Source organism: Macrobrachium rosenbergii, chromosome 9 (genome assembly GCF_040412425.1).
Source record: "Macrobrachium rosenbergii isolate ZJJX-2024 chromosome 9, ASM4041242v1, whole genome shotgun sequence".
NCBI classification, from domain to species: Eukaryota; Metazoa; Arthropoda; class Malacostraca; order Decapoda; family Palaemonidae; genus Macrobrachium; species Macrobrachium rosenbergii.
This window is the reverse complement of record NC_089749.1, coordinates 45,207,507-45,224,546: the sequence shown is the minus strand read 5'-3', so window position 1 is coordinate 45,224,546 and position 17,040 is coordinate 45,207,507. Positions and strand designations below refer to the sequence as shown.

At 39.0% G+C, this 17,040-nt stretch overlaps 1 protein-coding gene across 3 annotated transcripts in view; it reads right to left on the bottom strand.

The window, feature by feature from the left end:
- Nucleotides 1–17,040, bottom strand: part of phtf (putative homeodomain transcription factor) — a 134,707-nt gene that overhangs the window by 66,396 nt on the left and 51,271 nt on the right. For all 3 annotated transcript variants that reach the window (XM_067109026.1, XM_067109025.1, XM_067109024.1), the window contains 4 exons: nucleotides 14,970–15,136; nucleotides 11,539–11,750; nucleotides 4,304–4,490; nucleotides 3,491–3,608 (listed from right to left, as the gene is read on the bottom strand). In XM_067109026.1, coding sequence (XP_066965127.1) covers nucleotides 3,491–3,608; nucleotides 4,304–4,490; nucleotides 11,539–11,750; nucleotides 14,970–15,132 — 680 coding nt within the window. In that variant the 5' untranslated portion in view covers nucleotides 15,133–15,136. The remainder of the gene's footprint in view (nucleotides 1–3,490; nucleotides 3,609–4,303; nucleotides 4,491–11,538; nucleotides 11,751–14,969; nucleotides 15,137–17,040) is intronic.

The following is a 17,040-nucleotide window of genomic DNA, read 5'->3' as shown; positions in this document are numbered from 1 at the left end:
TAATAATAAATCTTTATTCATCCTTCATGCACTGGAGAGGAGCGTTATGAAAGTATGCCACTAAATTTATGGTTGTAGCTGTGGCTGAAGAAATGAATAATGTGCAGGCCACAAAACTTTTTGGAAGAGGCAAAAGCAAAATCCAATGCTGGTGAAATCACACCTTTACTTCAATAATTTTCTGCATTTATAATAAGGTAAGCTGCATTTTTAAACTCAGCTTTGATAATTTACATAAAAAACTAATCTCTAAAATGCATTTCATTTAGCAACTAATGGCTGTAATGAAGTTAGTAATATGTAGTCAGCTGATGATTTTAAGAATGCAAATGAAGTCTGATCGCTATGTTCATAAGTTACATACGATAAAAACCATGACAATAATGCATGAAATATAACTGCATACAGTACATAAAACAAGTGTTAAAAATTGAAAACGAAAGTCAGAAAAGTCTGAAGTGCTGGAAAACACTGAAAGGGACCAATAGATAAGAATTCGACAGTTTCGCTTATAAAGTGGTTTACGTTCCAACATAGCAGAGGTGTAAGCATTTCTGGGGAGATGCTTGTGGAGCAGGTCAGAATTTTCATAAGGAACTAAACCTAACAAATGACAATGATTATTCATAAGCTTTGTTCTACTTTTGATAACACAGTAATACATATGTTGAATGAGCTGCCAGATTTTGTTTACATAGGGGGTTTTTATGGGTGATTTCTATCAGCTGGCATTTTCTGTGGTCTCACAGTGGCCTGGTCCCAAAGGTGCCGGATTAAAGAGGTCAGACTGTACTGGGCCTTGTTTGACTGTACTGGGCCTTGTTTGACTTAAAAATGGAGGAAAAACAAGGCTTAAGGTTTGTGCTACTACACTTCCAAAAACAAACTGGTGGATTTAAGTCTAGCCAAAAATGACCTGGCCATCACTAAGGACTGTTTCTTTACAGGCAGCTCCATAAAATCTAATTGGAAAGTAGATCTGTTTTCTTCTTCAGCAGTTTCTAAATTTGGTTATGGGTAAAATTCATTACAGTGCTTAATGAGTTGTCTACATACAGACAAGAACAATTACAGTCTGCCTCAGGAATACATGGCTGTGCTAGCAGTTTCAAAGCCAAAAGAGTCCAATAATCTTGTCAATCTCTGAATAAAATGTAGTTGAAGGGTCTTCCACTTCCTTAGTAAATGACTTGGTTGAACAAGAAAAACCTGAATGTCAAGGCATGGAAAAAGAATTATTAATGTTCCAACTGCAGTACCTTTCGATGAAAAACAGGTGAAACAGATGAAAAGGGCAAAACTGGGCAATGAACAATGTGAGAGAAAGAAGCACTACTGCCCTACCTGTACACAAACAGTTAAGCAAGTGTATATAACCTTCTCATCTGTCAAAAAATTAGACTGAGCAGGCTCATTTTCATCCAAATTAACAACAACAGTTCTAATATATTTAGTGCTTTTTACAGGCAAATATACTGCTGTTGTATGTTAATAAAAAGGGACCAACTCAGTATCAACAAATTAGCATGCAAATTGTACCTCCTCCCTAACATGATTACCATACCTGAACCTAAGCACAAACACTTCCAGCTTGCCAGAAAGTAACTGAGCCCATTTATCAGTTCTCATAGTTATGTTTGGGACTGCTATTTCCAAATGCAAGGGCAAATTTCAAATATCACGAGATTTTAATTTTACCCGACCTGTTTTTCAGAGATCAATTTGTCTTTCCCTCTCAACCCTTAGTAGCCTTGATTGACTCATCTCTCAAATCTACACCACCACTAATGTTTAATTCTATGTGTAAAGATCTTGAGGAATCTACTGGACCATCAAAGAGCTCTTCCACATTCAAACTTGATGGGGAATGCAAAACAGTCAGCACTTCATGAAGGGGAGTGTAATCTTGGACATCTTCAAAATTTCTTTCATCATATTAGCCATTTCCAAATCTATTTTCTTATGAATATCTATACCTCACAGTTAATGTAACTTAAACACCACGGGAATCAGGAGGACACTGCTGTTAGGAGTCAAAGGAATAGCATCAAGAAGGACAGATGGAGAAGGGTTAATGAGTAGAAGATCCTCAGTTATCCTACCTTCACCTACACCAGCATTAATATTCTTTGATTTTGCATTCTCTCTTCCTATCTTGACTCAATTTCTTCTTAGGTTTAATCAGAAGTTTCCTTTTCTCCATACCCAAAAAATTCACACCCCTTACATCTGATCTTATACTATCTTCACAGTGAGTGTGGCCATCATACTTTAAACTGGAGAGTCTATCTGAGCAATCCTTTGCTCCACAGATGATGACATTGTCATTAACAATGTGTGGAACTCCTTCAAATGGTACTACTCTGCAAAGAGATCCTCTCACAATTGCAGCAAATTAAATAAAAATTGGAAAACTACAAACTCACTCTAGCTACCTACAAGTTAGGAGGTAGAAAGAGGACAGTCTATCAACCCAAACAGGTATAACTGTCAAAATTTTTCATTGCCTCATCAGTAAAGTTATAGCTAGATGAATGTTTGGTAAATATTTCTGAAATACAATCTCCAAAATAAGACCAAATAAAATTAAAATATCAAAATTATCAAAATGTACTTTAGAAAGTATGATAATCAAAACAAACACATTTACATACATTTCTATGAATAAGAAATGAGATCAAGAGACTCACAATAACATGCATTTCTCCAAATAAGACAGGAGATTGAGAGAACATTTTTTCTTTTTTCTCTGAGAGATGCTTTCAGAGTGAAAAGTATAGTACAGTATACTGATCTCAGTAACTCTTGGTACAGGAAAAAATTACCTGCATTTAACTGAAAGGCATATGATGTCAAAATTATAATGTCAAATGTTATCATCTGAAGGAGAACTTATGTACAAAAATCATCAAAACAGCCAAAATGTGTTTATAATAAAATAAAAGGTCCATAAGTAAGATATGCTACTTCAAACACGATTACAAAAAAACTGGTTTTATATTATAAAGCCACAATAGCAAACTATATTCCTTTATCGTTATCATCAAAATATGCCAAAACTTATTTTAATAAAATGTAAAAGGTCTGTAAGTAAGATACGCTACTTCAAACATATGTGATTACAAAAAAAAACTGGTTTTATAATATAAAGCCACAATACCAAACTATACTCCTTCATCGTTTACCTGAATCCACCAAAAATAAAAATAAAAGTACTGTACTAGGAATAAAGAAAAACTCTTACATAACCATTTACTTGTCAGTTTAAATCTCTATGAATTATGAACAAACCACTTGAATTTGTTGTTAGCATCAACAGTGTTATTTTTTTTTTACTTTCCCTTAACATGTAACCTTCTCAGCAAGCAGAATAAAGTCTCTAAGTTAGATTAGTACAGTATCTTGTCACCAATACCTGCATGAGAAAACCTGAAATATATTTCAGGACCTGATAAAAATTCTTATCATAATAACTTAGCTGACAAAATACCTGAACATTTTGAGAGAGGGTTTATTCTTCAGCACGGTTAAGTGCTTCTTCGAGGTGCTACTATTATGCTGTCTGGATTTATCTGGTGGTTGGCCATTATTACAAAATATACATTTGCCTGCAAAAGAACAAGATATATGTCCAACAGGATCTTTTGTATACAATTATCACTTTATCATTAATCAAAAACTATTCATACAAGTATAGTCACCCAAATATTTTGGTTTTCATGAGATTCTACCATATTATTAAAGAATAGGAAACAGCAATAACAAGTCCCTCATGAAGTCATAACACATTGGGGGTATAAAATTTACATGCACTCTACATAAAACATGGAAAGGAATCTACAAATTTAACTCAGTGGTCATTTCAATTTTAGGGGCTTTTCTTTCTATTTACATTACTTGCAACACCTAATGAATACATACTATCTAATGGACTGTATACTATTAACTGCCCAACCCACTTATTGCTGACTACCAATACTTGAATTAACCATAAGATATAAAATACAATCCATGATCATGACGTATTTGTCAAGTTTAATACGTGTCCAGACACAAAAGGAAATCTTCCATCTAGACATATTAGTTTGCTTTAACCACAAGTCAAGATATGAAATGCAATCTATAATCTTACCATATTGGTTTTCAGCATTTTTAGTAGCGTTTACACATAATAAACCAAAAATATAGAATGTTATCAACTGCATATATACTAAAACAACAATCAATGACGTCAGACAATATGGTACATGACACAATAAACAAATATTCCTACAAAGATCTGTAAAGAACAAAAACTACCGACCTCTCCCTGATAATGAGCTACTCCTTCGTACTAATCTAATTTTCCTACTCTGCCTCATCCCCATTGGCCTGCTTTTATTTGGTGATGAGAATATGCCACTATTTCTTGTACAGACAATTTGAGAGTGGATTACACTCAAAATAAGAAGAGCAACTCCGGGTAGATACACTTCTGATGCTGGGACATTCTGAAAAGAAGTACAAAACAACATGCAGTCATTTCTTAATGAAACCATTATGAATTCATTCATTATAAGAATGAAACTCATGGCAAAATCTGTATACTGTATTTCAAAAGCATTTAATCCTTTTTTTCCATACAGCACCAATTAAGAATTTGCCTTGTTTGCTATCACGCCTGCCTTGATAATCTCCAACTGGCAAACACAAATGTATGTATATGTGATACTTCACAAGATAAAGCACACCCACTAAATTCAGAACCAAATACACATGGATCCAACACTTTCAACTCAATGTATGATCATGCTCAGTGTATTTAAACTGTCATAAATAAAAATGTAAAATATACCAAAAAATATACTATTATGCATACCCTAACCTCTTGACACCCACTAGCTGAGGCTTTATAAGTTACTAACAATTTAAATTGTCTTTATTTTTATATTTCATAGCCAAAAACTATTATTCTATAAAAGTCTTCTTTCACACTGTAACTCTTTGGAAATAGTCAACATTCCCAGACAGGTTACAATATTAGCACATTAGCAATAGACACAATGGAAACCTACAAATGTGACTATGGGAGTGGTCTTGTTAGGTCACCTTATATTACTGACGATAATCCATCTCAATTACCTGCAACCTTTTTTTTTTCTCTACATCAAAATATGGTTGAACAGTATCTGCACTCAATATGTGGGGTAAAGTAATAAATTACTTGATAAATAAATGTTTCATTATTTTTGTTTTCATAAAGTCACATTGTATTATTTTAACAAGATAAATATTCCCCTAACTGGGTGAGCTCATTATCAAATTGATTCTTGTTACCTAAGCCAAAAAACTGAGCCACTGAATCTCTAGAACTGACTGAATGTAATATGTAGGACCAATAGAGTGCTCCTGGGAATCAGGATTGAATGAATATGTATGGAAGGCTCCTAGCAAATAGGAAAACTCTTATAATGACCCTGGAAGCCTAGGTCCTTAGGTATGCCAAAAATGAAAACCTAAATAAAGTCCTTTAAGATGAAAATTCAGATGAAGAGTTCTTTAAATGGAAATTTGGATAAAGAGTCACCTAAGTCCTCAAATGGTACAGACATTACCTGTCCAACTGCTACCAATGGTCCTTACAAATATCCTCACATCATTTATATGATACATTTCTAAGGTACAAGCTAGCAAAGTTGTTTGATATCTCCAAGCATCTGCCAATAAAAGTGCACTGACATCAAGGTTACACCTGCAAACATAGGATGCTGAGAAAACTTTGATTCATTACACTAGAACCTGAACATGAGCTGAACTGCCATCTATACATACTACTATATGCTCTAAGACTAACTTTCTTGAGCCAGTAAGAGATCATATTTTTAAGTATTTTTATCCTAAACATCCTGTGGAGAAAGAAAGAGCAAAATATAGAATACAGTTCTTAAAAACTCTCTCTTTCCAGGAGCAGAGAAGATACCTCCTTGATGGGGAACGGGTGGATGGGGACATAAAAGTAGCATACTTTAAATCTAAGGAGGCCTGGAAGTCCCCAACTCCACAGTCTTCATCCTGATGGGGTTCTGCTAAACAAACTTACCTACCAGGCTAAGGTTAGTAATCTCTCCATCCACCAGTTGCCTTCAGGGCCCCAGAAAGATGATTGTAGAACCATAGAAATCTGTCCTTCACCTTCTCAATCGCTTACTTCCAAATCACTGACCCCATCTTGTCATCCACAGTCTGGAAATTCTCAGAGTTGTAGCTGTACAATCTGAAGTCCAATGACCGTGACACAAGTGGGGACTTGTCTCCAGAAAGGAACAACCATTAATAAGGCTCTGCTCTCATGTCCAGCCATAACCCCCACAATTTCTAAAGATAAGCCCAACTAATGGAAGAACTGTCATGGAGGGCACAACACCTTCACTTCCTTCTATGTCTTTACCAAGAACTTCACTGTAGGCCATCCACCTTTTTCCAGCCAACAGGGGGGATTGCTACCTCCTTGCTGAAATCATCCTATTGGGGTAGTTGGAAAGGGTCATCTACAAGAAGTGCTTGGCGATCCAGACCATCTGACCTCTGAGTAGAATGACTGGGTCAATAAATCTTTCTCTCGGACAAAACATACTGGCAATTGGTGGATGAAGAAGATGATTTTATGTTAGTTTTAGAAGTTTAATCATTATTATTTTATTTTTATTTTATACATAAGTGAAATGGTATAGGCATTACGAAATGTATAAAAAGCACATTTAATTTTATAAGATGTTTTTATAGCAAAACATTCTTTACGTTTAAAAGTATCTGTTTGTGTTGTGACATCATAGGAAGTGACGTCATAGGACAACAAATGGCGGGAGGGAGAAAATGTAAACAAATGCAAGCGGGAGTGTTGAATAGAGTGTGATGTGGCAGAGAGAGCTCTCCGAAGGTTAGGTTGGTAATTTTGGGTTGTAAGTCTGTTTTGTGGTTTTTGCAGTCGTAAGCTGGATTACAGAATAAAAGAAGAACAACATGAATGGTGGGTTAGGCTAGGAAAACTTTCAGTGCTATCCCATAGGAGTTGCACAAGTTGGAAGGCAGCTATATATTGTGATCAGAATATAGATCTACAATCAGGCCCACACCTCATTAAAAGAAAGAGCCAAGGGAGTTACATCTTAATCGCCAAAGCTCCAAGACTGATTACTCAAATGTGGAGCCACCTACATCTATGCCCAGCCCAGGACAAGCTCAGGTCAAAATGCTGCTCTGCAAAGGGAGTAAAAGGGAAGACCGGATAGAAGCCAGTTACTCTACTGTTTGACCACAACCTCGCATTCTCCAAGTACCTCAGGTATGAAGCTTTTCTGTCCTAAAGGAGCTGGATGCTTACATAACCTACTGAGCAGCCAACACAGATCCCAAACAAAGTGTTTGGAAACCTGTGGGTGAAATCTCTTGGGCAGGATGAGGTAAAGGTGGTGATGTTACAAACACCCACCCTCATCATCTGTGAACCAAAAAGTTACTAAAAAATGCCAACTGATTACTGTCAGTAATGTAAATTCATCTGATATATCACAAAGCCACAGAGAGGGATGTTTCTAAACACCTACCTCTTGAGGTGTCAACACTCTTGGTGTAAGAAGTTGGGTGCTACTCAGTAGCATATAGGGCTCACACCAGGAAAGGAGCCTCTCGTCCAAAAAGGGAAAAAAGCTTGTCTCCTGTCAGACTGATGATTCTTCAGTTTTACCACAAGCCCAGGAATGAACAAGCATAGAACAATTCCAACATTTTGAGTACCAGACAAGAAAGCCAGGATACTGGCTAATACCCTTCATCGAGGAACAACAGTTCCACAAGTTGTCTAAGTTTGAGGCTGGTCTCAAGGGCTCAACAGAGTCCTAGTAGGCTGTGGAGGGCAAGAGTCACATCCCTCCCTGGAAGCTGAAGCCCCAGGAGTGCAAGACTTATCTGGGCTACTAACTGGCAAGAGACAGCTCAGCCACAACCAGGAGACCTATGTCCTCATTCTGGAGGTCTGGTTCCAGGAAGCCCACAACAAATGAGGTGCATGATCTACTGAATGGAAATTATAATCAGAGAGAGTCCTCTTTTTACACAAAGAAGATGGTCCACTTCCCCTGTATTGGAGAGTGGGCCACAGGGAATCTCTGGGAGATTGCAAAGAACCAACTGATGGGAAAAAACACTCTGCATGAGATCCACAAGGAGCTATCAGGGTGTCTAAGTCCCAGAGTGATCAACATGCAGTTGACCACTGGAGAGAGAGAGAGAGAGAGAGAGAGAGAGAGTGTGTGTGTGTGTGTGTGTGTGTGTGTGTAGTTCAAAATGTTGAAGGGGGCTGGAAAGCTTCCTCCAAGGTTATCAAGGTAAATGGCACCAGACAACAAAACAAGAGTACCCTATTAGTTGTGTGGCAAACAGGTTGATCACTGGTGATTCTGAGAGCCTGAATCACCTTTCCCCACAAAGACAAAGACTAAAAGTCTTCACTTTCTTTCTTTAAATCTTCAGCTGAAAACCCTTATGGACAGAGTCAAATGACTATTAACCCATGAGGGCTCCACAAGGAAATCAGCCTGGAGAGAGAGGCAAGTACTGCTGCCTGAGGATAAAACTCAATTCTCCCAGTTTCATGATCCCCACACTGTGACAAAAGGAGAGAATGTGATTTCTGTTCTTAAGTAACTGTGCCTCTGAGTATGTTAGAACAAACCATGTGACTAGGTAACACAGTATGCATACACCACTCAAAACTGATCCAAACTGCAAGTAAGGTGGATGCTCTTGCTAAAATGCATAGGGCTATTTGCCAGCCTAAAGCTTAAAGCTTTGGACTGGTAAACCGTTATGCTGCAGAAAGTGGTGGTAATTCCTGATGTTCATACCAGTTGCTTTGGTGCCTGTTCATGTAAACGTGTCACACACTCAGTATAGCCATATTGGCTGAAGCATCCAGGTCATAGAACACCCATATCCACAAAGGAGTTCTGACCCACAGTCAATCAATTCACATGACTCCATATGTTCAGTGATGGCTATTCTAGTCGTTGGTACAAGTGGATAGGTACGTGTGCTGTCTTGCGGACGCAATCCTGATGCCATTGGCGAGCCAAAGGCTGGGTGGGGAGCTGCATAATCGCAAGCCAGCAATCATCCTAGTCCCTTACCCTGGCTCAAGGCTTGCTTCCTCCTTAAAAAGAGAAATGTTGTAGCTACGTTTTCACTGCTACTGTCAACAGAGCTGTGATTGATACTGCTAGAGCATCTCTCATGGTAGTAAAGAAGTGGCTGGCTTGGTTCCTGGATGGCAGGTAACCCTCTGATCTTCAGGTGTTAACCTGATCTAAGGCACCACAAGCAAGCCATGACTGAAGCAGCACTAGGAACAACTGCCTCGCTTCCTGTGTGAACCTAGTAGAGAGCTCAACTGATAATAAGGTAAAACAAAGGGGCCATGGTTACTTCCCATGATCACTGGGCTTACAAAGAGCCACATGATCACTCCATCAATACTGCTGAAGGGGTTCTAAAGGAGGAAAGCCCCCAGGAATAAACAGATTCCCTAAAGCAAGAATTTGAATTTTCCTTCAAGAAATCTGACAAACCAACAGCCTAAAGCTCTCACTCAGATTGTGGACATGAAAAATTTGACTTAGTGGTGCCAATCACTGGAAAAAAAACCAAACGACCACACACACCAAACTTGGGGTAACAATGGCTCTACCTTGTATGGGTGATGAGTCTGTCTCTGCACCTGTTCCAAGGGCCATGTTGTCCCCATCAGCACCAAAGTTACTGAGCACAACACACAAGCTGAGGAAGACCCAAACTCTGGGCGAAATTCCAACCTGTAGTCAACCAATCCCTATGGCTTCTTGTGATCGGTGATGGCCAAACTAGTAGATGGTAAAAGAATATGGGCAGGTGCACTGCCAAGCATGTACAACCACAGGGGAGAGTGGTGAACCAGAGCTGAGCAGGGAGTGACATGGCAGTGAGCAAATGGGTCATCTCTATGCTAGCTCATACTAAGAGGAGAAACGCCACAAGCAAACATGCTAGCCGAGTGGTCCTGATCCCCAGACTGGGGCGTCCTAAGCAAACAGTTATGCTGGCTCAACCAAGTGTGTTCCTGGTGAAATACAGCTAGAAGAGTGGGGAATAATCCTCATGTCCAAGACACAGCAGGCCAGGATGAAAGTACCAAGGATCCAGTGAGACACATGCCAGTCCACCTAGCAGCTGATTGGTTACCAGTAGGTGTCAATGAGCTACCAACCCCTAGAGACTGGGACGTGTGCTCAATCGAAGCCCTATGGGACTTCTCGTGAGAGGCTTTCTTAGACTTCCCCCTTCTTCCTCCTGCAGGAGAAAGGATAAAGAAGAGGGGGAGAAGAATAAACTCAATGAGGAGGAGAGGGTGGAAGGACCAAGTTTATGCTTCTTCTCACTTCTACCTCAAATGCTGCTCTCCTTGAATGCAGGGAGAGTAATCAATGCTGCTGCTGAAGGAACACAGGCATCTCTGGCTGAAAGCACTTCCACCACAAAAGGGTCAACCTCCTTGGCAGTGGAAGAAGTAGCAGCAGCAACATAAGAGTAGGGGCAGAATCCTTCTTCTTAGCTGAAGCTCAGAGGCTGGGAAACACAACAAAAGAGGGGGCTTCCAGGGATGTTTAACAAAGTCCTATCTTCTGCAGGTACTTAACCACAGATGACTTTACACCTGGAACTTCAAAAGAATCGGTAGAATAATAAGGGGCTAACAGAGTACAAGTATGGAAGTATCATTACGGAGAGCCCAGCCTGGACACCACTTCTCCACATATCCCCTCCCCCAGGGGAGAAGGGGCATATGAAAAGGTAAGGTAAAGGAAAGCAGGGGCAGAAAGAAAAGAACTGGAACAGTACAGCAGACTACCAAAGGAACAATACCTCCTGAGGAGACTGGCAAATGCTCCTTATCCCTACTCCTTCTACTAAACTTCTCCCACTGAGAGGGAGAGCAACCAACGCACCCATTACATGGATAAGGTGTAAAATACCTGTGTGGAGCATTAACCAGGATGTCAGCACCAGGCAACAGCTAAAGAAAAAGTGCTAGTGATGGCAGGTATGTGAGAGGTTTTCCCCTATCCACCCCTATAACCACCTTGTTAAAAAAGTTCATTGACTATGTCCAGCTCACACTGAAAGATACTCCTCCATAAAAGGCTCTGGTTTGAATTTTTGTTGGAACAAAAAGATTCAGCGACTACCACAACAAAATTGTCACATTCAATATGAATACTAGTTTGTGTTAAATTTCATTTAACTACACTTCAAGTCATTCATTATTTTGAGGTTTTTGTTTAGGCTATTAAACATACATATCTAATTTTGCCTGTCATAGGTCCCAAGAAGACAGCCATACAATGAAAATTAATGCAGTATTACTTTTGAATAGGAGAATCAGAGACAATCCTTAAACAACCAAAAGAGAGGAGTTATCCATATACAAGAAGAAAATAGTCTACCAACAATTCTACTTGTTAAACTTACCTCTAAAAGACTGTGATCATGCCTGCATGAAAACATGATAACCATCGAAAATAAAACGGACAGGTATAGAAACAAAACAGTTAAGAATCCAGTGCAAGAAGTCTCCCGTATCCACCAGTGCCCATACAAGGGTAAGAAGACTAAACGTATAATGCCCTTGAACCCCGCCAGCCATATTCCTGACTGCGGCTTCGCCTTTGGGAATGTTGAACCTGTAAAGAGCAATAACATTTCAAATCTCATAATTATCTGAGAGTACTAAAGCTACGAAAACTTTAGAAATTATGCCAACACCTACACAGGTCAGACGGTGTGTGGAAGTGTACAGGAAAAAGGGTTTTGATTGATTTACGGTTCCCACTTAGAACTGGAAAATTAAATCCTTCAATTTCTGAATACTTTAAATTTTTAATATGTTTCCACCTGCATTACATTAAATTTCAGTCACTTTTACTTTGAAAACTGTTTAATCAAACTGATGTAAGTCCTTCACCTGTGGCAGCATGGATCTTTTTCAACCTGTAGCAATATAGTATGTACCTGTTTCATGACAACCCCAATAATCATATACAGTAACCACCCTACTTAAAAATATTCAAGTTACGAATATTCAGACAGGGCCAAAAGTTCAAATTTTGTTCTGCACGCCTATTCTGCTAGTAAAAATTTTTGCAAAGAACAGAACACGAGGAAGAAGAAGAACCTGTTCCTTTAACCCATTCCCTGATTATCCCAAGTATTCTCATTATTAACTGCCATGTATTCTTCACACGATCACAATACTTTTCATATTTTTTAAAAGATTCCTACTTATTTCTATCTTTCCAATTTAACTTGTTCTCTGATGAATTCCTCTTTTCTATATTTCCTCTCCCCATAGAAAATGTTTAGTATTTTTGTCAACAGATGGTAGTGCGCATTGTTTACTTTGTGAACTTCCAATGTCAGTCGCTGTTCCTGCAAAATTCTCTCCAAGTTTATAACTTTCACAGCACAGAAAAAATGCTAAATGTTGCATGAATCTAAATTTTATTTACTTCTTTTTACTTTTCTAGCATCCACAGTAATTCTTTATAATACTGATTTAAAAATGCAGTGAAAATAGTATAATCCATGACTCCTGAGTTAACTCGTGAGTGTAAACATCAACAAAAAGATATGAACGGCCGTCCAGAACGTAACTCATTCGTAAGTTGGGTAGTGACTGTATGTGCCCAACATGTAAGTCCTAAATATCTGTTCCCAGGTTCACCATTCGTCTTGTCTGTCTGGCAGAAGGTAGTCTATTGGGCAGGAGCCATCTGGACCTACAAATATGTATCAATCCTCCAAATGAACCTGAGTAAGCATGTTGCACTGTTAACTCTGTTTACTCTTACACTAGGGTATATTTTTTTAAGTGATTCTTCATCTCCTGTGCTTTCTTTAAGTCATATTCCATTACTAATCATTTAATCCATCTTAAAGGAGTTTCTGGGCATAACTAATTGACAGTAGTGGCCCCCTGTGCTAAAAGTTTCCTTTTATCTAAGGACACCAAGGTATCAGAGAACACTTTGTAAGGCTACAAGACATTCTCCCACTTGGGAGCTTCTCCAAGCAGCAAAGAATTCTGACTGGCTGACTTCTTGATTGTCAGTTCAATTTTTTCACCACAGTGTTTTGTTAAAAGATAAACACAGAGATTTCATCAGGTACTGCAAGAAGCACTGAGCCCAGGTATCAGCAGTGAGTGTCTTTCCAAGCATCAAAAGGAGCTTCAGACACAAATGTGGCTGGGTAATGAGTTGTCCTAACATGATTACAATCTCTTCATAGCCAAGTTCATCTCTGTTGAACTCAAGGACACCTCACTTTTAAAGGAAACTTGAGGCATAGGTTGCAGCTATGACTGCCTACAAGGGTTTCTTTCTATTACAGTACTGACACACCAACTGCTGCTGATGTTTTACAGAATCCAAGGGTATTCTTCCCAGGCTCATCACCTTTTCCTGAAAACAAAGTTCATTGCCAAGGACCCATCAGCTTTCATTTCACCAGGTCCTGCCTCGATGTCTTCTGTAAAGCGGGCTTGTATGGACCATTCTGCAGGGAAGGCCTCAGCCTCTTAAAATGGCAAAAATATGTCACAAATTATGGCAGCAGCATTCTTAGCATTAGCCAATGGACAGTGTAAAAGGCTATTAGATGATTCATCCTCTAGGCAAAGGCTCCACCCTCAACATAAAAGGAAGCACTGTGCCTCCTGATGAACATCATATTGAAGAAAAGGGATTCATCTTTACAAATTTTTCCAGTCCTCCGTCTTCTGCTCACCTCAGTGAAAATGATTCCTGAGATCTTTTTCTTTTTCAGGAATTTCTGGTTAAAAAGCCATTAAAAAACTGATTCCATGACCACCAGGTCAGCTATTTACAACATAAGTAGTTCTTCCTCCGCTTTGAATTTGACCTGTGTCTGCTCCAGCCCACACATCTCCCTGCCACCCAAGTCTAAGACCAATCTCTACCCCATGCCACAATGTCAGCAGCTGTTCTATTACCAGGGAAGGATTTTGTATCCTAATTCACCATATGCTTGCTAATTTCATCCCCTAGCTGTTAATCAGCTCAGTGGTCTGGTAAAACTAAGCTGACTTACTTCAGCCACCAGTCCACCAACCAAGTCACCCAGTAGAGTTTGGTGCTCAGACAATTTTTCTTTCCCCTTGACAATGTTCAAGACTGCTGACTTATACATCTCTGAACAAAACTCATTTATATACACTAACCCTGTATGATGTTTTTTCTAACTGGCAGGTTACTAAATACAGGTTCCAGTGTCATGTAGTATGCAACCATTTCAAAATAAGGCATGGAATGCATTTCTCTCTCTATCTCTCTCTCTCTCTCTAATGGATGCATAGGGACCACTTTGCATTACACAAGATTCACTTTACACAGTTCTGCAGAACAGTTCACAACCTTTAACCATTGTAATGGCCATGACAAAAGTATTGTTATTGTAAAGTAATTTCTAATTGGTAGTGTTCTTAATCCACTATTATTTTTGGTGTATACAAGCGATATGGTTGCTGGCCTAGAAAACAAGATTGTTCAGTATGCCAATGATTCAACACTTGTGGGTGTAGTAAAGTCTCCACTTATGAGAAATGAAGAGACTGAAGGAAATGTATAAATGATATAGGTGTAGTAAAGTTTCCACTTATGAGAAATGAAGAGACTGAAGGAAATGTATAAATGATATAAAGTAAAAGCAAAGCAGATGGAACCACAAGGTAAATATGAAAGTTTTTAAGTATTGTGAGGCTACACAGTGACATGTAAGAGACTGAGAACACTAATACATTTTCACTTCATAAACTGACAACTGATACTACAGGCTGGCACATCACTGAAAAAACTACAAAATGGAAGAGTGTATCACATTACCTCTCACTAAATCTACGTCAATCAACTCCGTCTTCAATTTTGTCGTCTTGCGAGGAGTATATGAAAGTCCTTGTAAAATTCTTTGCTCTACTGTTGTTTCCCATGACTGCTTGTCGTAAAGGCTTATTCGCCCTTGATACCAGCCAAGGGCAGATTCAAGCATTACTCTGTAATGAATAAAAATGCTGTAGAATGGAAAAAAATTTAGCACCTAAAAGTCACTAAAAAAAGTACATATAATTATAGAGTGGTAATACAGTACAATAGACATATTCATATTAAAATTTATTCTTTAAATATTTACCTCTCTATTACAATAGCTGCATTTCCCACATCAGGTGGAAGGACGACAGTGTGTGAAAAGTAAAATCTTAATACGATCATTTAGTTTGAACCATCTATTCACCCATTTCTTTTGTTGTGGCTTGAGCATCTACAGTTTTCCATTCAGTTTTTTCTTCTGTCCACATGAATGGCAGGGGGTGATGTATAATAGAGAGGTAAGTATACAAAACACAAATTATATAAATTTCTATTTTTTAAATGAATCTAACTTCTCTATTATGACAGCTGATTCCCACACTGAACTATGGAGGTGGGAAAGGTGCAAGGACAAAATAAATACTGTAACCCCCAAGAAAACCATAAAATTCCACCAGGAATAAGACAATACTTATTTAATGATTAGCATCCACCCGCTGGTACTGCCACCAAGCGAGGACTAATTCATTTGGTAGCAAGACCTCTGAACAATGCTTGAGGTTCCTTCCTAGGGATACCACTCCCACTCTAATGAAAGTGGGACACAACGCCTTGTGCGTAGGCCAGCAGAGCAACAACAGTAAAAGAATGAAGGCCCTAACCTAATACAACATAGGTACCTTCATACTCCCCAAAACTCAATAATTTACTAAATTTACTAAGTAAATAGGAAAGGTTAGAGTACAACTACCTTAATTGTTAATGATATGAGTTCCCCTGCCGTAATGAGGGATGAAAGAGCTCTGCATGAGTCATAATGAATTTCAACATCTCACAGATAGTGTGACGTAAATACGGAGTTACACCACCACCGCATTGACAACTTTCTCCAGAGCAAGATTCTTAAAGAAACTGAAAGTGGTCGCTACAGCTCGCACACTGTGAAATCTTACTTTTTAGCTGAGGTAAAAAAGTAGAGTCTAGACTTGCAAGGGCCTCTCTGACCAGAGCCTTCAACAGACAGGACATGGCATTCTTTGACAAGGGTAAGACATGTTTCCTGGGGCTGGAAAATAAAGGTTGTTGACATTTCATCTGATTTCCCTAGTTATTTGCAAATACTGTATATAGAAAGAGCTGACTAGACATAGGGAAGTTCTCCATCTGGCATCAAAGAGGACAGACTGGGGATCACAAAAGAGTGAGGCACAGGACAAGACAAAGTCATTCTTGGCCCAAGTCATTCTTGGCCCTGAAAAGGGGTAGAAAAGAAAAGAATGCTCCTGGGTAGTAAAGCCTATACGGCACGAGAAAGCCTGAAGCTCACCGACACTTTTCGCTGAGGCCAAGATTAACCAAAACAGTCTTCACTGTCAAATTCTTAAGGGAGGATGCGCTCAAGGACTCAAATGGGGGCATGCTTAAATACTTGAGCATCACATCCAAATTCCAACCAAGGGGTTTATTGGGAGACTTAGGAATCTCAATTTGGAAGGAGCAGACAGCCCCCTTCAGATCCATGTTAGACAAAATATCTAGGCCAGTATGCCTTAATACAGAAGCTAACATGGATCGATACCCTTTAATGGCAGGAACTGAAAAACGTCTGTTGTAGCGTAAGCAAAGCAAGAATTTAATGATGTTATTCACAGAAGTACAGGTGAAGGAAAACATTCTAGTGGAGCACCAGGCCCACCTTCCTAAAGGAGCCAAAACCCTTGTGTAAACTTGTGGAGCTGGGTTTAGGCCAAAACACATCACCCTGAACTGAAAAACTTTGTTCCCAAAAACAAATCTTAGATACTTCTTGTACACCCTCTTGATGGGAATGTGAAAATAAGCATCCTGCATATCTATTGATACCATCCAG